At 58.4% G+C, this 21,596-nt stretch overlaps 1 protein-coding gene across 3 annotated transcripts in view; it reads right to left on the minus strand.

The window, feature by feature from the left end:
• Window positions 1-2,501: 2,501 nt before the first annotated feature.
• The window catches only part of CLEC16A (C-type lectin domain containing 16A), a 180,395-nt gene continuing 161,300 nt past the window's right edge, over window positions 2,502-21,596 (minus strand). Inside the window, exons 22-23 of one of the 3 annotated variants that reach the window (XM_054693842.1) lie at window positions 11,334-11,486; window positions 2,502-2,867 (exon numbers count right to left, since the gene is read on the minus strand). In XM_054693842.1, coding sequence (XP_054549817.1) covers window positions 2,512-2,867; window positions 11,334-11,486 — 509 coding nt within the window. In that variant the 3' untranslated portion in view covers window positions 2,502-2,511. Of the gene's footprint in view, window positions 2,868-5,670; window positions 5,788-11,333; window positions 11,487-20,131; window positions 20,287-21,596 lie in introns of those variants that run through there. The other 2 variants (XM_037507598.2, XM_037507604.1) reach the window with 2 other exon arrangements.

The following is a 21,596-nucleotide window of genomic DNA, read 5'->3' on the forward strand; positions in this document are numbered from 1 at the left end:
GAAGTCCCAGTTTTCATTTCCACCCTGGTGTTCGGTACCCAAGAAGCGTGAGTCACGCTGGCGAGAGCAGGTACTTCCCTGGAACAGCCCAGAAGAAGGTTTCCCAGCCCCGCGCCTCCTTGGGGCTCGATTTACATATGCTCAGCTCACAGGAACACAAGGGCCTCTTACGGTTTATGTCCATGTCAACATGACTACATTAATATTCCTTACTTATTGCATCTGGAGAAATGAGAATTGGTTCACCCCATGTTTGTTTTGTTTTGTTTTTTTACAGTGCATCTTGAGACCTTGGAGAAATCGTGTGTGACTTTAAGAGGCGTGTCTTCTCCCTCGCCCCGTGGCTTGTTAATGCAGGTGTTCGCTGGGGGGCATCGGGCAGGGCAGGCGAGATGGGGAAGGGCAGCAGAAAAAGGGCTGCTTATGGCGGGTGGGGTTTCCATCCCTTGTTCTCAAGGCGGCTTGGGGCTGGTCTCCTGCTCTTCTCTGGGGGTGCTCCTGGCCTTGCCCATGGGACCATTCGGGGTACACTCAAGCCCCAGCTGGAAATGACTTCACACCTTTCAAAGGCAAAGTTTGAGGGGGTCATGCGGCCAATCCTGCCAGACTAGGCCACCCCAAGGGGCCTAGTGGTGGACTTGGGGAGGGCGGCCCCTTTCTCTGCAGGGACGTGGAGATGGCGGGCTCCATGGCTTTGGCAGGGCTGATCCTGATGATCAGCGTCTAGGACCTGCATGTTGGAGGCCACGGCCGTCTGCTTGGGCTCAGGAATTCCTGGCTCTGCCTCGCTCTGGGCGACACCAGAGACCTCTGTCTGGACTGGCTGCCCGGGACCAACCCTGCCAGCCCCACTCCGTCAGCAGCCCACGGAGCCTGTCTGCGTCCAGCTCCCCGGCCTCAGCAATGCTGCGGCTGCTGGTCCCCCCAGGGGCCTTTCTTCAGTGCTCAGCAGCCACAGGATTTGGGATGGCCGGCCGGGGTTGCTCGGGAGGGCCTGGTCCCTCTGCGGGGGCTTGCTCCTTACAGTGAGGCCTGGGAAGCTGCCAGCCTTCTCTCATTTTGCTGCTCCAGTGTCTCCTCTCAACAGCAAGGGCCGGCCGGCTCCCCCCCTGGTCTCCACCCTTCCCGGGGCCTTCCCTCCCTGGGGGTTCTGGGATGGTCCTGGCTTGCCCCTCCCTCTGGGCCCCTGGTTTTCTATGGAAATGGCCTCCTCTCACAGCAGGGACTTTTCTCTGTTGAAGCTGGTGAGCGCACCTACAGGGTGGGCGTCTGTGCCAGGAGCTCTGCCCTGGAGCACGGCCCTCCTCTGGGAGCACAGCTGGTGTGAAGGCAGTGCGGACGGGCCGTTGGGGCCTCTCCCGACGCCCGGGCACAACACTCCGGGTGCCCAGGCCTCAGGGAGCCTCACGCTGGTTTCAGCAGGGACTGAGCAGGGGGGTGGCTGGGCCGAGCCCAGGTGAGGGGACAGGGCTCTCGGGTGCTTGCCTGGCGACGACGTCTGAGCAGCAGCGCCACATGCCCAGCCCAAGTGGAGGAGGGAGCCGCGGGCTCACTTTAGAAACAAGCCTGAGCCCCCAGGATGAGGACCCCACGAGGGGCGCTCACCTTCCACCCCAGCGCAGGCAACGCTGCTCTGGCCTCCACCACCCTTTCTGTCCATCACGCCGGCGGGGGTGCTGCCTTCTAGGCCCGAATGGGTCAAACCCAGGGGTCAACGACTGGAGATGAGGCTTGAAGAGGGTCCAGTCTGGGTTTGGTGGGGAGCGGCGAGGAAGGTCCGGAGCGGGAGCTGGCCTCCCGCCCCTCTCCCGGGCTGGTCCTCAGGTCACGCCGGGCCTCCCGGCTGCCGCGGCCGAGAAGCTTCCGGCTCTCGGCTCTGTGTGTACCTGAGAATACGTCTTCTTTAGTTTGGCTTAAAAAATATTCTAGGCTTTCCAAGAAGGTACTTGATCATTCCACCGGCTTGCGGAGTGAGCGAGTCCTACAGAAGGAAGAATCCTTGAGGAAAACGGCCGAGGGCAGGCCAGGGACTCTGAAGCAAAAACGCTGGAAGTTCAAGGGAAAACGAAAACGAGGTCTTCTCACACGGCATCCAACGTGCGGGCGGAGGGTGTTTTTGGATTGGTTTTAAAAGACTTTTTAAAATAAATGTTTTTCATCTGCTGCCAAAAGCAGAAATAAATATCCAAAGGAGATGCTTATCTAAGTTCTACAAATTTCTACTCAAAGTGACCTGGCCTGCTGCTTCTGCGCGTACTGGGGACGATGACGGAGAAGCTCTGGGGCTGGGAGCGGCCGTCCCGCCACCCGGCCAGCGAGCCCCGAGCCCCGGAGCCCCCTCTGCTGGGTCGCCGGGTCGCGGGGTGGGGGCTCCGCGGGTCCCCGCCTGTGCGCAAAGAGGCTCCAAGCTGAATTCTAAGGGAGCCCCGAGGGCAGGGAGAGGTGGCTGCGAGGGTCACTGGGGCCTCGGGGAAGCTCGGGGCTCCCGGCGTGTCCCTGCCAGGGCCCGGCTCAGTGCCCGGCCGCAGCCTCCGGCTCAGGGCGCGCGGCCTCCTCCCCGGGGGCGGCGGTGCCGGCTGCGGCTGGCGTGGGCGGCGGGGGGATGCTGGTGAGGGTGCGGAGGCTGCAGGGGTCCACAGGAGGGACGAGGGTCAGCGACTCCACGCTCAGCGTGTCGGCAGTGTCCTCGCAGAGCAGGGAGATGGTGGGCTGCTGGGCGGGGATGAGGCTGGGGGACAGGCTGGCGGTCTCCACGTCTGCGCTCCTAGCCAGCGTCTTGCTGGGCCGGGCCTCTGCTTCTGTTTCGCTGACCATCACCAACTGGTCGGGGGGGTTAGGCTGAGGCGGTTCTGTCGTCGGGGAGTCATCTGGGCGAGGGGAAAAAACCAAAGGCACACTTAGCTCTGAGACGCTCTGCGCTGCGCACGCCGCACCCCCGGCCCCGTCCTGAACAGGCCCAGGGAAAGCTGGGGGGTGGGTGGGGAGGGAAGAGATGGCTGCTATTGGGGGAAAAGCTTGTCTCCGCTTCCTCCTTCTGGGGCACAGAGGCTGGCCCGTCCGGTCTTCCACAGGGCTGGGGGAGAGCCCGTCGGGCTCAGGGCCACCCTGACTTGTGAGGCGAGGGAAGAACTAGGGGCGCATCAGGGAAGCAGTTCCCGGGTGCTGGGGAACAGCCCAGGCAGGCTGTGCTGGGGTGAGTCGAGGGCCCCCCGCCTGGTGGTGAACACGCGTTCAGGGGAAAAGAGGCTTGGGTGTCTACACCTAGTGGCATTTGCCCAAGAAGAAACCCACTGCCATAGTAAAGGGAAAAAAAGGGAATTCTCTGCAGCTTGCAAAACCAAAACAAAATCTTGGATGTGGTCTGTCTCCTGCTCTGAGTGCTGAGTCAGCGCCCAGGAAGGCGCTGTGGCCGTGGGGGCCACTCGAGAAACCACGCGGGAGGCTCCACCTGATGACGGATGCTGTTGTTTTCAGAGCAGCCATGCCTTTTTTCGGTGCTCTTCAAAATCCTTGTTTGGGTTACAATCTACCCATCTGCTTCCTGGTGAACCAGCCGAGAGCCTGAGGTCCACGGTGGAAAAACATCTCCCCAACTCCAGAGGGTGGTAATTTACAAACATTGCTAAGGAAGCTGTGGGTCTCTTGCTTGAAAGCAAATTTTTATTTGCAACAAGTCGTGGGGCAACGAGCCCTCGGGCAGCAGGGCGGGCAAGCATGCCGGGCCTGGGGTGCTGGGAATGTCCTGGGACGCAACGGGAGTCCAACGTCAGACTTTTTTTCCCTTTTACGTGAAGCCAAAACAAAACAGAAGCACAAACTAAACACAGAGCAAAAGGATGGAAGAACCAGGAGCAAAATAAAGGGCACACAGGTGGGATGAGGAGGCAGAGGATGCGCGGGCAGGAAGCTCAGGGCCACACCCAGTCTCCCAAGGCTTGCCCCCCCGCTGCCCCCCGCGAGACTTGGGGGAGTCGGGCTCTGACAGGGCTCAACTCACGGCTTCGTAGACGGTTTTCTGTTTGTTTTTGTTTTTAGGAAAATGGGCTCAGGGAAAATCACCGACTGCGTGGGGCTTGGGGTCGGCCTGGTTCGGGGCGGGTGGCTGAGCACAAGCGGAACGTGATTTGGGGGTGAGCCGCACCCAGGGGTGTGGAGCAGCACTCTGAGAGCACCCCGGTTTCTCTGGGCCTCAGCGAAGGTGCACCCTTCAGTATGGAGTCTGTGGGGAGGGGCTGGTCTGCTGGGCATCAGACGTGGGGTTCTGAGCATGGGCCTCCAGCTCCCCTCGGGGAGACTGCATCACTGCGGGCAGCTCAGAAATGGCGAATCCTCGGAAAGGCGCTTTTGTGCCACCTGGAGACATCTGGGTAGCATTTCCTGGGGCTCCTCTAAACTGCGGCTGGAGGCCCCCTGCCTGCTTTTGCATGTAGATGTTCAAAAAGGCTGCAAACCTCTTCCCCCACCCCTACTGGGGCATTTGGGGGTGAGGATAATCAAGGATGCGGGAAAGTTGTCAAAAACAAAGAACCAACAAACAACACCACATGCACAAAACTGATTTTGTCGTTAGGAAAAGAACTAACAGTTTTATTAAAGGGGTGTTTTTTCCCTGAAATAATAGACTGATTTCTTCACCCGTCAGCCACCGCACTCCCTAGGAACTCAGAACTGCTTCCTGAACGTGATGTCCCAATACACAAGAGGGGAAGAGGGAGAACCTGGCCGGGTTTCCACCAGGGAGAAGGACTGGGCCGGTGAGGGCTCACGTCCCTGTCGAGGGCAAAGGTTACTGCTGCCCCGCTGGGCTGGAGTCTTGAGTTACAAGTTGGGGTCAGGGAACACTGACTTCCAGGAGAGGAGGCTGGAGCGGGAATCCCCAGACCCCCAGGTTTCCCTGGCCCTGCCCCAAAGTGACCCCCAGCAGCAGATTCTGTGTCCTAGGCTGGTCCCTTTCGAAGCTGGTCTGCAGCTTTGGGGCAGGGGCTTGGCTGACCCTTGTCAAGCGAGTGGCAATTTCCAATGAAAGTCTGGGTTTGCGGTGCTCAGGCTGGGGTGGGGGCCGCGAGACGTGGGCGGGGGAGGGGGGCAGGAGGCACAGCACAGCATAGCGAGTGGGGGCAAAGCACAGAGGAAGCGGCTTGAAACGCAAAAGAAGGCAAAAGGCTCCTGACTGCCAGGCGGGGGCGGGGAGGGGCCCACTGAGGCCGGGCAGGGGCGTCTGGAGCACTAAAGGAGGGGGATGCGCCCCAGTCCAGCCACGGTGGCTGAGCATTAGGATTTTGGCTGCAACGTGGCTGAATCCATCACTCAGCTTCGAGGAGGGTCAGGGAGAAAGGAAAAGACAAAAAAGAAGCTAATTCACTTTTTGGTTGCTTTTTGAAAAGTCACCCAACCCTGGTGGCCTAAACTGGGGGACATTTCCAGGCTGACGTGGGGTAAAGGGCCGGGGGATTTAAAGGATGGCTCCTCAGACAAGCGAGGCCGTGAAGGCCTGTGGGGGAAGGGGAGGAGGGGACCCGCTGCGGCTCTCGGGTGCCCCCCGGGCTCACGCGGGTGTCCTGGGGGCCCCCTGGGCTCCACCTGTATGCAGGCCCTGCGGGTGGCGGGTGCAGCGCGGAGGGCGGGGGCGGCTGGGCCCACGGAGGCTAATGGAGGAGACCTGCCTGCGTGGACCGTGCGGGAGTTGCCGTGACAGCTGCCGGTCGAAGCACTAAACCCAGTGGCCGCCGTGCCTGTCGGCCTCCGACAGGCTGAACACTCGCCGGCGTCCTTTCCTGCCACTCCTGACTAGAGGGAAACACAGCGACAGATCATAGAAAGCCTTTAACAATGGGACAGAGGAAGTGACATGGAGGGGGACACAGAGCAGCGATGGACACCAAGCATCGACAAGAGCGCGAGGGGAGGGGGTGCCCCGAGGGAGCTCGTGACAGCGGGTGTGTGGAGCACAGCCCCCCACGCCGGGGACACCCCCACTCCGCTCCCTGGGACCAGGTGGGGTCGGGACAGCTAGGAACCAAGTGGCTCGCGCGTGGGACTCAATCGGGGTAAAGACGGTGAGTTTGGTCCTGTTGGGAAAGAAAGACGGGGTCGTCAGCGCAGCTGGTCTCGGTTCGAAACCTCTGGGAGGACGAACACAATCGCCTGCCAGTTTTAGGTGTGAGCCGGCAGGGAAGGGTGAAAGTCGGGTACCCCACGAGAGACTGGGGAGGGGACGCTGTGTGAGTGCAGGGCCGGAGCCAACCCAGCTCGTGAAAGCAGGTCTCAGAGCCCCTGGGGTCGCCCACTAAAGCTTGCAGCGTGGCCCTGTGAGTTCTGGGAGGGCCTCGGACATGAGGGGCACCCTGCGATCCCCCTCCCGGCCGCCGGCCAGTGCTCTCGGGATGAGGCCCAGGGACCCGTGTCCTTGAAAACCAAGACTGCACCGCAGCAGGAAGATCTGAGCCAAGGTGCCGTGTGGCCGCGGGCGGGTTCTACCGACTGGAGCAAAAATGTCCGGAGTATCGCCGCCAGGAAGGAAGCACGGACTCAAGTCAGAGCGACGACACCAAACGTGGAGGTGCGGGACAGACGGTGCAAGTGGCTACTGCCTCCGGGCTGTACTTATGCTTAAAGATGGGCACGGGGCTACACTTTGTGGTGCGTGTATTTTACCACAAAAAGGTGCCTCGGAAGATGCTGGGGAGGAAAACGCACCCATCTGACGAGCGGTTTCTGTCCATAAAAGTCCCGCCTGACCACGGTCAGGGGCATGGCTAGCTCTCAGTCAGCCCTCATGGGGCTGGGCGCTGGGGTGCGGGCCTCCGTTCACACGGCAGGCTGGGATGTGGGGAGGGGGTTCTGCGGGCTCCTGCTGCTGGGCCACTGGGAACCAAGCTCCTCCTTTCTCTAGACCCTTGAGGATGAGTCCAGGTGGCCGCAGCTCAAGCCTCCGCGTGCCTTACAGTGGACATGGGGACAGCCCCGCCCTCTACTCAGACTCTACGTTTCCACACACACTCTTCCATCCTCCTCCTAGAACGTGTGGGAAACAGCAGCCTGGAGGTTGGGGGCAGAGGCCTGAGAGGGAGCTCGGGTGGGTCACAGGTTTGTAGCCGAGGGGCCAGATTTCTCGTCAGAATCCCACGGAGAGGCTGGGTGTGAGTGGGCACGTGGGTGTGCACGTGCGCATATGCCTCGTGTGTGCGTGTGCACATGGGCGTGACACGGAAAATCTTTCTAAGATATTCCTACTGGTTCCACAATTGGTTCCAAAATTGGGTCTATTTTCTTTTTCCCGCCATATGTTCTCTACAATTTCGGCTTCTCAAAACCATAATATGTTTAAGGGGGAAAATATGCTGACTCAACCCTGTAATTTTCTCACTGCGGAACAAGCTGAGGCCTACCAGGCCAGCTCTGCCGACGAGTGGGCGACGCGCCGCCGGGTTCCTGGGCGCGCCCGCCTAGCCGGCGCCCAGCTCTGCCCTGGGACCGGGGGCCCGACGGCTTCTCTGTCAAGCACGGTGGGAACAGGTGGCCTCTCATTTCGGGTGTTAAAACCAGACAGGTAAACGACTGACCCTGCAGATAAAATCTCCTCGCTCCCCACTCTTTCTGGTTGGTTCCCCTGGTTACCAAGGAATTCAGTTTTGACCCTCCCTGCAGCCTGCAGCATCTCTTGGCCCGATTTGAGGGAAAGCCCTTGCTGAAAAGCCCCTCACAAGTGTCCACATTCTGTCTCGGGCACGCGGAGCAGGTGCTGCTGGCACAGAGGGCGCCAACATCCTTCCTGGGCTCGTGGAAGGGACATCTCCCCAGAAGCCCCCTATATGCCTTCATCATAGTCTGTGAGCATCTGTGAGGGTCACAGATGAACCCTGAAACCACCCCCTTCCACCCCCCACCCCGCTTGCCTGGAGGTTCCATGCTCTGTGCTGCCCTGTGTCCCCGGAGCCTGCACGTAGTAGGGACTCAAAACCCAGTTAGAAAAAGCTAACATGTGGGGGAGGGGACCCAAAGTCATAGATAAGATGCAGACACGGGCCACTAAGAGGCCGAGAGGGAGGCCCGCTCGGCGGGAACTACTGAGGTAGGTCTGAGGGCCACAGGCTCAGCGGGACACTGGGCCTCTTACAAACCAACCCCGGCAGGAAACAGATGGTCCCCAACATATCTGGCCCTCAGTTTCATGCCCTCATTTGGGGATGAACCCATTTGGGCTGGCAGAAGTGGCCCTCTGGGGTTTACTCTTGCTGCTGATTTCGGGGGACCACCAGGTCTCCCCTCAACAGGAGCCCATACAGCCTAGTCAGGCTGGGCCTGTGACCAGGCTGTGGCTTTTCCAGTGGGTGCTGGAGCACCAGGCACATGGGAAGGAGAAGTGTGCACCTGAGTGACCCCGGCCAGGATCCAAGCTGAGGCCAAGGCCAGGGACACCCTGGGAGCCAGACGAGGTAGACCCAGGAGCTGTGCGGCTGTTCCACTGGTTGTTTCGGAGCGGAACGTGGGGTGGGGTGGGTTGCCCAAGTTGAGGCTCACACTGGGCTCCTCCTCACAGCTGTTGCCTCTGGGTCAAGCCGTGTGAGCTTCCAGAGCCCCTGGATTTTCAGCTATGCAGGTGTGGTAGAGTGGGGCAGGATTCCGTGAGGGGGTGTCTGCAAAGTGCCTCCAAGTACCATGCCTGCACACGGGGCTCAGCTTGGGGGGCATCCACTGCAGACAGCATGTGGCCCCCCTGGGCTTTTTAAGGTAACTTTGTGCAACTCCAGGTTTCAAACCATGGAGAAGAGATGTGGCCCACCAGCCTGTCCCTGGTGGGGTGACACCTGTGCTTCCGCGTCCCCGCCCCAACACCTGGACATGTGAAGTGAATCTTCAAGGGCAAAGAAATCTGCTCATGTGGGCCTCAAAGCTGCCTTCCCTAGCAGGGAGCCTTCTGGATGCAGAGGCTCTGGAAGCACAGGGACAGGTGCGCTTCAAGAGTCAGCCCTGTGCCCTCAAGCGGCCCCTTGGCTATGCGGCAGCTGCTCTCTGCTGTCCCCGCTGGGAGGGTGATGGGGAGAGGCATTGGCCCGTGGCGCCCCACCGTGGTCTAGGGTGGCTGCCTCTGGCCACTGTGGTAGGCCCCAGCCAGGGAGAAGGAGCACAGAAGCCTGACCCATGCCAAGTCAGGAAACGGGCAAAAACCCGCCTGACAACAACTGCCTCCCCCTCCTATCCTGCCAGGTAGGATATCCCACAGATGCTGGAGCCATCTGGTCAAGTCCTGCCCTGTGGGAAACACGGAAACCCTGGGTGCTGCTTTCTGGAAGGAGCTAGGAGGTTGAACAATCTGGCCTGGAAGTTTGGCATCACAAGGTAAGTGACCGGAGGTCCTGCAACCTGCCGCCCCAGCTCATGAGCCTGGGGATGGGGCTGGCTCCGGGGCCAGGCACCTATGCCCGCAGTCACCGCGGCTGAGAGTAAGGTGCACCTGCCCGAGAGGCCAGCTGCTAATCGGAAGATGAGTTACTTTAGCGTCTGCAGGCCTCGGACATGTTTGGGTGCACGTAACACTTGGGCCCGGGCAGCAGAGTTGGGCAGCATAAAAATGGAACCTGCCTGCCTACCTCCCCAGGCCTGCCAGGGACGCCCCGAGCGGGAGCAGACACCCGAGTGGCCTGACCGTCACTTGTCGCCAGAACGGCCTGGCTACCTGGCGGCCTGGCTGACGGCCCCTGCACTTCTGAGAGAAGCAGTCAGTGGAACCGAGCGGGGGTGGCGTGGGCTAGAATGGAGGGCCCGAGGGAGGCCACGGAAACAGACTGATACGCCAGAGCCCCTGAGCCTGGCGCGGGGCCAGCACAGGTGAGCACCCAGGGGCTGGATTTGGAGAATGTGGGTCTCCTCTGGTTTCGATTTTAGGCAAAGAAGTCCATGGTTCATGAGTTTGCTTAGCTGTTGGCGGTGCCTCTAACAGTGAAAGAAAGGCACAGAGAACAACCCCGGGAGGCAAGCATGAGTGCACGTCCGGGTGCACACAACACAGACGCAGGCACTGCGTGGTGCACACACAAGCACGTTGACTCACAACCTGCACTTCGGCCCAAAGCCAGAGGAGGCCTGGCTTCGGAGCAGGGCGTTGTGTCTGAACTCCCCAGCGAGGAGCCGGGGTCGGGCAGCAGCCACTGCCTGGACATGCGGCCAACCTCGGGTGGGCCTCAGAAATGGCCCAGGGAGGGCGGCTGCCTGCCCCGGCCCCGCAGGAAGAGGAGCAGGTGCTAAGTGAGGGCTGGAGGCGACCCTGACGCCGGAACCATGAACGTCAACAGGAGACGGGGGCAACAGATGCTCATGGGAGGAGGTGGGCGCTGGACCCCAGGCTGGGAGACGTGCCAGGGGCCCCACGCCGGGGAACGCAGAAGCTGGAAACTCCAGACTTCCACCTGCCAGAAGTGGGGAGATGGCAGCCGAGGGCCCTCTGAGTCTCTGGCACCCAGTGGCTCACGCCTGACATGTCTCTTCTGTGAAGGACTCTAGAGTGGGGTCAGGAGCCCCGAAGCCCAGTGAGTGAAGGCTCTGGAGGAGACCCTTCGGGAACAGTGAAGGGTGCCAAGCGTCCTCACAGGGCATGCGGACCAGTCCCCGAGGCCTCCCTTAGCAGGGGTACCCAGGGCCTGCCAGACCCATGAGGTTAGGCTTCTCCATGTCTCCCCTGGAGGCCAAGGCCTCTGCGCCTGCTCGGGCCTCCCCTCTGTCTGCGTGAGGGGCCATGCTGGTTAAGAAACAAGCTTGGGGTCTTTACTCCTGGGATCGTCCGGTGTGAGGGGCATGACAGCTGAGCACATGGGGCACCCACTCCCACGACCCACTCCAGACTCCTGCTTGTGGGGTCTCTGCCATGTGTGCACTTGTGTAAGTTCCGGGAGGTAAGACACAAGTAGCCTATCCTGACAGACTCTCAAAGTGGGGCGAGGGGTACCCCTGGTCACTCCTGAGCTGCACCAGACTTAAAGAGGAAACTGGTTTGTTATGGAAGGAAATATCATCAGCAGGGACCGGATTTCCCGCCAGGCTTCGATCAGTCTGGTGTGGGAGGCGCCTCCTCGGGACACCCAAGACTCTGGAGGTGATAATGGGGGGATTTTGGCTCAGCCGCCGCCCTCCTGACCCCGAGCTCTGCAGCCTGCAAAGGAGCGAGTCCTCCCCTGTGGGGGCTAAACCAGTGGGCGTGGGCAATACATTAGAGTGGACACAGGACACGCCCCGAGGGGCAGCGCCCTTAAACCGGTGGCAGCGGGGAGAGGGAGTGTCAGCAATCAACGGGAGGGGTCCCTGGGTTGCCCAAGCGCCCCTGTGGCCCTCGGCCATACCTGTGGGGCTCTGGGAGACGGAAGGGGTGGACACAGAGCTGGCTCCCGAGTCGCAGTGGCTGGTGTTCCCGCTGCCGCTGGGGCTCCCGCTGGCAGACGGCGAGGACACGGACGGCGAGCTGTGCTGGTTTATGCACTGGGCCACGGCGAAGCCTGCAAGAGAAGGCAGAGGCTGACCGGGAGGGAGGAGACAAGCTGGCCGCCGGGCAGCGGTGTGCATGCGAGCCCCCGCCTCCCAGGTGGGCTGGGGTCTCAGACAAAGGCTGTAAGACCCAAACCCAGCTCCTGGGAAATGTGGCGCTGTCCCTGGAAAGAGCTGACCTCGCGGTCGTGGGGCTGAGTGGACACCCGCGAACTCTTCTGGGGTCTTCCAGGGGAAAGGGAGCAGCGCCTGACGCTGCACCAGAGGACACAGCCCCGGCGCTCAGGTGTGGCTCACTCTGCCTCCTCGGGGTAGCCTCGGGCTGTGCAAACGTGCGAGAACTCTGCCCACGGCTCCAAGGCCGGCAGCGGGTCCCTGAGTCGCCCTGTCAGAGAACTTGGCCCATTTTGGCGCGGAGGAAAGGAACTGGCAGCTACAATGACGGAGGCTCCATGGGCCTTGCGGCAGATCTGGGCTTGGACCGGATGGGCCTTCCCCGCACCGAAGAGTGGACAAGCTCCCATTTCAGAGATGTTCAGACCTGGTCAAAGCCTGGCTCCCCACTGGGCCCACGCGGCCACACTCTGTGCAACCTTCCCCAGCATCTAGTGGGGCTCATCACCGCCGCTCTTCAGCCCCGCGTGAGGGGAACACGGGACTTGGCGTGAGGTGAGAGCATCACGGTCTCGATAGTGAAGGGAGGCCCTTCCGAACCAACCTGGGGGCCTGTGGACCCGTGTCGTCCTGCAGTCTGCACCCCTTTTCCAGTCTGCTTTTCTAAAAGGCTGCAGTTAGTGATTTTGTTCACTAAATACATGAAAACTCCCACAGGACCCAGGGACTGATACGGAGCCGTGGTTCCTGCTGCAGCCCCCAGGAACTGGGCAGGGCTGCCCAGGGTAGTGGGGCTCAGCAGACCCTGCTGCTTCAGAGGCATGGTCATGCGTGGGGGTGATGGGCGGCAAGGTCTCCTTCCAGCTGAGAGAGAGAACCCCACCTTTCTGGCCATTCACATCAAGCCTCTCTACCCCCCCATCACACTCATCCCCACCAGCCCAAACCTCATCATGCCACCTGCACTGCTCCAACCTCACCCAGTCCAGCTCTCACTGATACTTCTTCCCGAAGGTTCTCCAGGCCCTGACCTCAGAACTCAGGAAGGCGCAGGATGTCAAACAGGTCTGCAAACTACGACCGCTAAATAAAGTTTATGGGAGCAGTGCCACAGTCCTTTGCTTAGACTGTCTGGGGCTGCACTGCTGCTCTGAGTAGTTGCCAGAGACCATATGCCATGAAAAGCCTGAATATTTTACTCTCTGGTTCTTGAGAGAAAGGGGCAGAGGACGGAACTCGGGCTTGGACCCCAGGAAAGCCTGGCTTCTATCCCTGAGCTGCTCACTTTCAGCTGAGGGGCCTGGGCAAGTCTCTACACTTCCATGAGCCTCCTTGGGGGGCAGGCACAGGGCCTGGCTGGGGGATGGGCATACAAGGTGCTTGCAGACTTCCTTAGGACTTAGGGAGACCCCACAACTGGCCACTGCAGAAACGCTGTGCTGTCCTAACGTGTGCAAGCATTTTTGTCTATGGATCAGCTCCTCAGAGACTGGGATTTCTACCTGTGCCCCGCGAGGCCCTCCTGGCTGCGGGCACTGTGAAGGCATTGCTGCTCAATTCACAGCTCTCCTGTAGGAGGCCAGCCAGAACAGGCGCCTGGTGCTCAGCAAGAGGCAGTGTGTGTGTGTGTGTGTGTGTGTGTGTGTGTGTGTGCATGAGCGTGTGCACCAGTGTGTGAGTGAGGGGAGGGGGCTGTGGGGAGGCCCTTAGATTGCCAATGGCGGATACGGAGGCAAATCCAAACACCGGCAGGGAGATTCCCCGGGGCAATCGGCCACAATCCCTGAGAGCCAGCTTTACAGCTGCTTCCTTCTTAATCACTTCAAGTGGTCAACCCCCAAGTTTACAAGCTGTTTACTTGCCTCGAAAATGAATCACCCCCTAACAAATCAAAGTGTCAACATGGCTTCCCCGAGGTGGCTTCAGAGCCAGGACAGAAGGGGCCGGGGAGCTCGGTGCTGTGTGGCCCTGACACCCCAGCAGAGAGGGTGGGTGCGTGGCTGTCACCCCTCCCTTGAGACACGGCTTCTTCTTCTTGCTCTCTATTGGTTTGCTCTCTATTGGTTTTTGTCTAGCACTTGAATTTATTTTTTCAAATTATTTTTCTATTGAAGCAATGTTGCCTTATCTTTCCTGCTCCTTAAAGCCCTGGTTTATTCCCGTAGGATCTCTGGGGTGGGGTCTGGGGGGCAGCCGAGTTGAGGCTGAAACTGAACTCAGGACACTGGAGTTGCTTCCCTTTGGGAATGGACGAGGGCTCAGCCACCGACTGGTCATCGTGACAGCGTGCTTTTGCCTGTGTTGGCCATTAAATAGAAAAAAAAAAAAAAATCACCACCCCCACCCCCACCCTGTTTGCAGGGTCTAGCTGGGCAGAGACCAGCAAATGCCTCTTTCCCTCACCTGCTGGCCCTGCAATCTGCCTCCCTGCTCCCCACCTCACCCTTCCCTGCCCTCCTCCACCTGGGCACTGAGGACCCAGAAAGGCTCAGTGTTTTGTTTTTTTTTCCCTTTTTCTTTCTTTTTTTTGCTAATTGCTTAGGTTCCCTGTAATTTCCAGGGGCTCCTTCTCACATCAAAGTGGCGTCCCTTTGAGAGTTGAGGTGCAGGAGGGCCCTGGGGAGAACCTCCTATTTTTGCTTTATCCCAGCTAGGCTAGACGTTCCTGATGAGCTAGGTCTGGCAGAGGTGCCAAGGGGCTTTCTGAGGGTGAGTCAGACACACAGGGGTGGCCACAGCCTTGCAAACCCACCGACGAGCCAGGAGACCCTGGAGCAGGGGCACAGGCTTCCGGGGCTCCGGAGACCCTCTCCCTGAGATCCACAGTCCCTGCCTGTGACTGTCTCCAAGGCCATCTGGATTCTCACACCTAGAAGGATCGGCAGTGGACCGTGCCGTGCCAGGATTCACAACACCGGCGTGTGGGGCAGGGAGCCGGAGACACCTGGAATGTCAGGGCTGAGGGAAAGGTCAGATGAATCTTAATACATCTGCGTGACGAATCCGCTGCTACATTAAACACGCTGGTGTAAAGCTCAGGTGTGAGGCGGAAGGCTCCAGGCAGGGTAAACGAGAAATGGTGCGTCCGTTGTTGTAAAAATTGTTTTAAAAAGCAACTCAGGCTCCTCTGAGCACAGAGACGGACGGAGGGGTGGCAGCAGAGGCCGGGGGTAGCAGGTGACTGTCTGGGGTGAGTTCTTTTATTTTTTTTGTGCTTGTTTGAATTTTCCAAGATTCCAACTATAAACACTATTTTAATCGAGAAGGAGGGAGGATGAAGGAGGACGGATGCAGCGTCGGGGCCGTAACACACCCTGGCACGTGTCCTGGTCTCCAAAGCCCTCTTTCCAGACCCTTGGGAACCTCCCCAGAGCGGGGCCCCGGGGCTGTGCTCCAGGATCAGGCGGCCCTGACCAGGGGCGAGGCGCATGCCCCGCTTTCTAGGAGCCGGGGCTTCACAGGGGCAGCTCAGGGTCTTCTTGCTGCCCTCTGGTCATGACCCGCCAGTTATTCTGGGAAAACAAACTAATGAGGGACTCTCTGGCATTTGTTAAGCACAAAAATACCACCAAAAGGTCAGCCTGCTATTTTAGGCCCACTGACTGATAGAAGGAGTCAGAACCCCAAGTTCAAATCCAAGCTCTGCCCAAGTGGATTCATGGCCTTGGACCAGCTACTTGACTATACTTTGTTACACGCCTTCTCCTTGGCGCGAGCAGCTCCCTTAAGCCTCCCTGTTGAGCAGATCGCTGTGGGTATTAGAGCCAAGAGCTGGCCCAAGGCCGCCCAGGGCGTGTGGATGAGCCTGCCATGCTCCTATCCTGCTTGTATCTGGTTCCAACATTCACACGTTGAGGCATTTCCATAGAAAACCTGGGTTTCAGCATCTTAGAGAATGAAAAGATCTGGCTTGACCAGGCCTGTTCCCAGGAGGCGGCAACCGGAGAGCAGGCTGGGTCTTTCCCCAACTCCGCTGGCCTGGCCCTCCCAGGCTTTCAGGTCATAATTTCTGCTTTTTATCCATAGGTTCTTACGACAGGGGGACGTTTCAATCCCCCAAAGACCTTTCCTGCCAGCCCCTCCTCAAACCCTACACCTTGGAATCACAGTGAGGGCAGCTGCCGGCCTGCCAGCGCCCAGGTGGTCAGACGCAACAAGAACCACTTGCTCTGTACCTCTACGGAGATGTTCCTTCCGCCTGGAATCCCCTTTGGCCTCTTTCCTTCTTCGTAAATCCCATCCCCATCCTCCACGGCTCATGTAGCGCAGGGCCAGCTAGGGCAAGAGCTCCCTGCTCATGCGGTTAACTGCTCTCCTGCGCTTGCGCGGTCTGCCCTGTCAGTCTCTGGGCCAGCTTGGATGAATGGAGGGTGGTCTTCCCAAGGAGGGTGTGGATTTGACTGCCAAGATGCTCTCTTATGCAATGGCGGTTATTGCTTTCACAGTTTGTGCCTGGAATCATCTGGGTTAGGTGGGCTTTAGATGGGGTTTCTGATATGGGGAGCTCTGTGGTCAGAGAACAGAGCAGCTAGGCATAGCCATATGACTAAGTTGTGGCTGATGATCTATAAATGGCACAGCACGTTAGATTTCCAGGAAGCTTCTTAAAAGGGAAACAGTTTACCTTGTTTGTTCTATTTCCTGAAACATGTCTAACATGGAGGTGATGGCTGGAACCCAGCAGCTACCCTGGGCCAGGAGGACGAGTCACATATTAGGGATGGCAGAGCACTGAGCAGGAAGGAGCTTGGTCTCTGACGCTTTTGTGGAATCCCTGACTACCTTGACGTCTTCTACCTGTGCAGCTGAACCTGATCTTAGCTGATATTTATATTTTTTTAAACAAAAAAACCTTTGTTAATGCAGGGAAGTGAGGTGAGTTCCATAAAGAGGCTGGGTGGCCCCCAGAGCTTTTGGCACGCTTCCTGGGGGAAATCTGGGAGTGACGGGAAGTGGAGAAAGAAGGATAGGGGCATGTGAGCGGGAGGAGGTGACTCTGACCCCTCCAAATCTTTAGGAAATGTTCCCTTTACTCTCTCCTTCCATAGTGCAAGTGGATGCTGTTGATGAGAAACAAGGAAAGGGGTGAGTTTCTGTCTGGGTTCACAGCAGGCCCCGCAGAAATTCCACAGGCGGGCCAAGACCCGGGTAGAGTGGGGACCACAAGAGACCACGGGTGGGAGGGGCTTGTGTGTGGTGGGCTTGAGGCCTGGCTTGAGGCCAAAGATTTCCTGAGTCTCCAGGCACAGGGAGGCTCCCACTGGGCTGTGTGGCCTGTCCCTAGAGCTCATACCGTGACTACGTCTGGTCACTGATCACGTGACTGAAGTGCGAGGGCACTTTTCGAAGACACGAAAATCTCCTGAGCCATGGCGATCCCAATGGGACCTTTGAAAAAGTGGGAGTGGCGGGTGCCAGGTTGGCTTCGGATTCACCCCAGATTTCTGCATTCTTCCGAATAGAAAGACCTCAGCCTCAGCCACAGCCTTGCCAGACACTCACTCTTCCACAGAGCCTGCTTCCAGGAACTGCGGAGGTGCTTATCTTTTTACACTCAAATGCAAACCCAAATGCCGCAGATGCTGGATACTGAAAACTCCTGAGACATGAACTGCAAGAGAGTCCAGCAATCAAAGGTGGTGGGGAAAGCGAAAAGGCACACACACGATTTCTGGCTAAGGAAGCAGCCGCCACCGTTGCTGTCTCAGGTCCTGGGAACAGAGACCTCAGGGAAAAGTGTGCCAACTGCCCTCGCCCTTGTGACACACCAGTTCACGCCCTGTCCCACGACACCTTCCTGGTCAAGGTCCCCGAAAGCAGATTCCTGGAGGGCGCAGGTGCCTGACTGGAGAAGGGGCCTCGTCTGGAAAGACGGTACAGGGTCATGCGCTGCTGCAACTCTTTTTCTCACAGTGAGACTCCAATTTCTATGCGGGATGAAACTGGAACTGCTCTGGCCACACAGTGCCTTACCAAGGCTGGGCTTTCCCTCTCTTTCCAGATACTTCTGTGGATCCCACTCTTTAAAATCACAGATGTGGCAAGTGGGGACCTGAAAGATAAGCCCACAAGCTGCAAACTCAAGGAGACCCACCCCGGGGCTGGTGGGTAACTCTGGTGAATGAGGAGGGGGCTGGAGGCAAAAAGGCTGACTGTCCCCTTGAGACCCAGGGCAAGCTAGGAATTAGGCAGTTTTAGGGACACTGCAGGAGGGGACCTCGGAGGAATTGAGGGAGGCTTCAGAGATAAGGACAAGCAAAGGAATGCAACCAATTCCACTGGGAAAAACAAACATGCCAGGACCAAGGACAACACTGTGAACGCTGGTCCTGGCTTCCTTCAGGTGGTGAAGGGAGGCGGAGATCGGGGAAAGGGAGAGGGGTTTAATGTGTGGACAACTTGGAAGGGCAGCTGTTGAACTTCAATGCAGGGATGCCCATCCCAGGACTGGGCCATAAAGATAAAGATGCAACAAATGGGGAAAGAGAAAGCTGTTAGATCAGGAAGGTGAAGATCCCCCGCTGGGTAGCAGATGCAGTGAGACAGCCGAGACCTCACCCACCACAGAGAGCCGGGTGGGGCTGTAGAGTAATGAGGGACAGAAGGTCTGTGTTCCCTGAGACCCGACTCCACTTTGGCTTCCTTGCCCCTCCCAGGCCTGGTTTCCTGGCCCGGGAGTCCCACTTTATTTCTGCTCTTTTTCTCCTCAATAAACTTTTTCTTTCTCTAAACAAACCCGCCTCTTCTCGCTTGCTCGCCTGAGCGTCTGCGAAGTCCCTGCTGCGGCTTCGTGAGACGCCAACCCGCGGGGGTCTCGTGGCTGGGGCTCAGCGCTGCCCCTGCAGCCTGGGATCTCTTCCTGGCTGAGAGATTAGGCCTGACAATTCCGGTATCACCCTCAATTTTCTGCTGTTTCTCCATATTTGATAAGAGACCCAGGCCCTGGGAAACAGCTCTCCTCTACCGGGAAACTAAACTCAATACCAGGGACATTCAGCCTGTGTCAGGGAGGCAACAGGGGCAGTAGAGACGACAGAAAACTGTTCAGTGCAGCTCCAGGTCTCTCCTGGCTGCGGCTACCTGAGACTATGAGCTTGGTGTTGGCCACGGCTTACTGTTCTTTAAGACAAGCTGTCTGTCTGGATTTTTATGTAAAGCCTGTTCCCCCTCCTCCCGCCAAGACTGCTTTTATCAGTATATCGATAGATTGAACCATGATGTGGAAGGTCTGGTCATGTTAATACAATACTCATCATCAAGCAAGCAAGCAAAGGTGTCTGAAAGGCCTTTACAGACACGATTCCTAAGTAAGGTAGGGAAACAGCCTGCTCAGGAACTGCTTTCTTATTTGATTTTTAAAGCTGTTGACAAGTTGATTCACATCAACTTGTCTTTTATAAACAAGCCCGTGACCCCGGGCAGGCCCAACCAATCTCTGCTCGGCACCCCCAGCCTCTGTGCTGAACCCGGGGTGCCTCAGGTGGAGGCCACCTCACCCAAGCTCCTGTGCTGTGTGGCTTCTGAGTCTAAAGCTGTTTAGACCTCAAATATACCACAAAGAAGTCTGGTTTTCAAGAGACTTCTTTTATGAAAAAGCCTTAGATTTGAACAAAAACCCACCCTAACAAAAACCAACACTTATGCACGCTTGTCCCACACTGAGAAGCATACAATGGAACTGGCAAGGGGTGGGGCTGGTCCGGGAGATTCAACCCCATGCAATTTTGGCTTGAATGAGGACCTTGGGGCGAGAGGGTGTGGGAGTTGCCTTTCATTAGCAAGCTGCAGCTCAGGTTTCCACGAGGCAGCGTTCACATTTTCTCACCCCCAACCCCCCCTGCAATGCTGGGAAACCGTAAAAAATCAATTGGCCTGGTGACCTCGAGCGCAAAACTGAAGGCAGCAAGTGCGGCTGAGGCCTGATTTCTCCCCTTGCTGGCTCCTTCTGGGCGCTGCCCTTTCACCTCCCAGTCTGCCTGGTCCCTGGGGTGAGAGAGGAGGGGCTGGCGAGACTGAGCTTGGGACTGCCGGTGGCTCATGACGGGCTGCACCTTCTGCACTGACAGGCCAACAGAACTTTCTCGTCACTTCTCTCTCAAGGACGGCTCTGAAGATTGCACCCACCCTGGAGAGATGAGGGTCATGTGACAGGAGATGGGGGCTGGGAGCCATTGAGTGGGGGCCACACCAGAAAATCCTATTTATCCACAAGAGTTCAAAGCAGGGGGCGGGGGTGGGGGTAGGGGGGGTGGGTGTGCGCGGAGGAAGCCAATTCAAGTCCAACAACACGCCCACGATGGGCTTGGGCAAGGCCAGTGCTCAACCAGGGCAGCTCTCAGCCCTTTACACAAGCTCCAAGGAACCTACTAATCGAATGCCAGCGGCCCAGCAGACCCCTAAGGAGTCCCCCCCACCCCCCGGACCCTGCTCACTACTAGGACCCTGAGGCTCCTGAACTGAACCCCTCGCTGTTGGCCTCCCTTTAGTGACCCACACATGATCCACGGCCTCAGGTCTGTGCACAGACTAGGTCTAACCCCTGCACCTCCAAATGCTTACAGACTTTTATTTCTGGTTGCTTTAAAGGGTTAACACGTTCAAGATACAAAAATAGCTGGGCACTTGCAGAACCTTTTAGCCTATCGCTCTTTATCCATGGTTAAATCCGCTTGGATTTTAAGGACTACGCTTGAAAACCTGCAGGAAAGAAAAAATGGTCTTCAGTACCTCGCTCTCTCTTCGTGCTATTGTTATAGGACAGGGAGAGGGACCACCCTGTTGCACTATCTCTGCCCCAACTTTGCCCCGCCAAGCCTTTGTGCTCGCGGGTGAAGGCCTGCTGTGCCGGCTGCCCAGCTCCATCCCCGGGAGAGGTCCAAGGCCCACCTGTCCCTTTGGCAGTGGGGCGTCTGTGCTGTGCTCAGCTGCACTGCGTCCCTTTGCTGCCCGGGACCCCAGCACCTGTGCAGGCCCAGGCCCGGCGGCAGGTGGAGAGCATGGGTAGACCATAGTCTCCGAGCACCTGGTGGCGCAACCTCATGCCGGCGCTGCCAGGACTTGGGCCCTGTTCCCAAGCTCGGGCCCCTGCCTCGCCCAGTCCCTGCCCGCTCCCGCCGGCATTACCATCTGTACATTAGTAAAAGAGCTCCGCAACAGTCTCTCAGCGAATGCACTAGAGAGCCCACCAGTGGCCATCTGGTCTGCCCCTTTACCGAGGCAGCAAACTGAGCTGAAAGAGCAGCGAGAAGGAGGCCGGTTAGAGAGTCATCAGGGAGCGCTTGCAGGCACAGGCCAGGAGGGGGTCACCGACCCCTGACTCCTCTGGGTCCCCGGAGCGGAAGGGGCCCAAAGCGGCCTCAGGTGGGTCAGTTACCACCCTGCTTGCAAAGGACAACCTCCTGATTCTGCTGCCCCCGAGGAGCCAGTTTCTCTCTGGCAAGCCCTCTGCCCGCCTCTGTAGTCTCGGGCCAGAAGGGGTGCGGCTGCCTGGTGTGGATCCACAGTGATCGGATGCCCAGCCCTTGTGTGTGCTGCAAGGTGACGCTGTGCACAGTGGCCAGGGAAGCCCCTCTGGACTTCCGCAAAGGCACAGGCAGCCCACGTACTTGGTCCACTCTCAGAGCAGAGCCGCGCCCAGGTGGGGCTAGGATTTTGCAGAGTGGGGCGGTTAACGCTTGCAGTTGGCCCATTGTCACCAAATCCTCTCCTACCCTGTTTTAACAGATTGGGGCGAGGCCAGAGTGACAGGCAGTGACATTCTATGACACATCATCTACAAAAAGAACAGGAGATACCATCTGGGATGACGCAGGCAGATAGAATCAGGCCGTGTGCATAGAGCCAAACAAAGACCGCGATGGATATCGGCCCAGAACAGGCACCAGCAGCTGTAGCTGAGAGCGTGAGCAGAGAGGACTCTGCCAACTTCTGTCCTGGCAGACCTGGGACACCTGCCCCTGGGGGCCGCACACATGACTTCTGTCATCTGCCAGGGAGACACCTTGAGA

This window comes from Talpa occidentalis, unplaced genomic scaffold (genome assembly GCF_014898055.3).
Source record: "Talpa occidentalis isolate TD23 unplaced genomic scaffold, MPIMG_talOcc4v2.1 talOcc4.12, whole genome shotgun sequence".
Taxonomy (NCBI): Eukaryota; Metazoa; Chordata; class Mammalia; order Eulipotyphla; family Talpidae; genus Talpa; species Talpa occidentalis.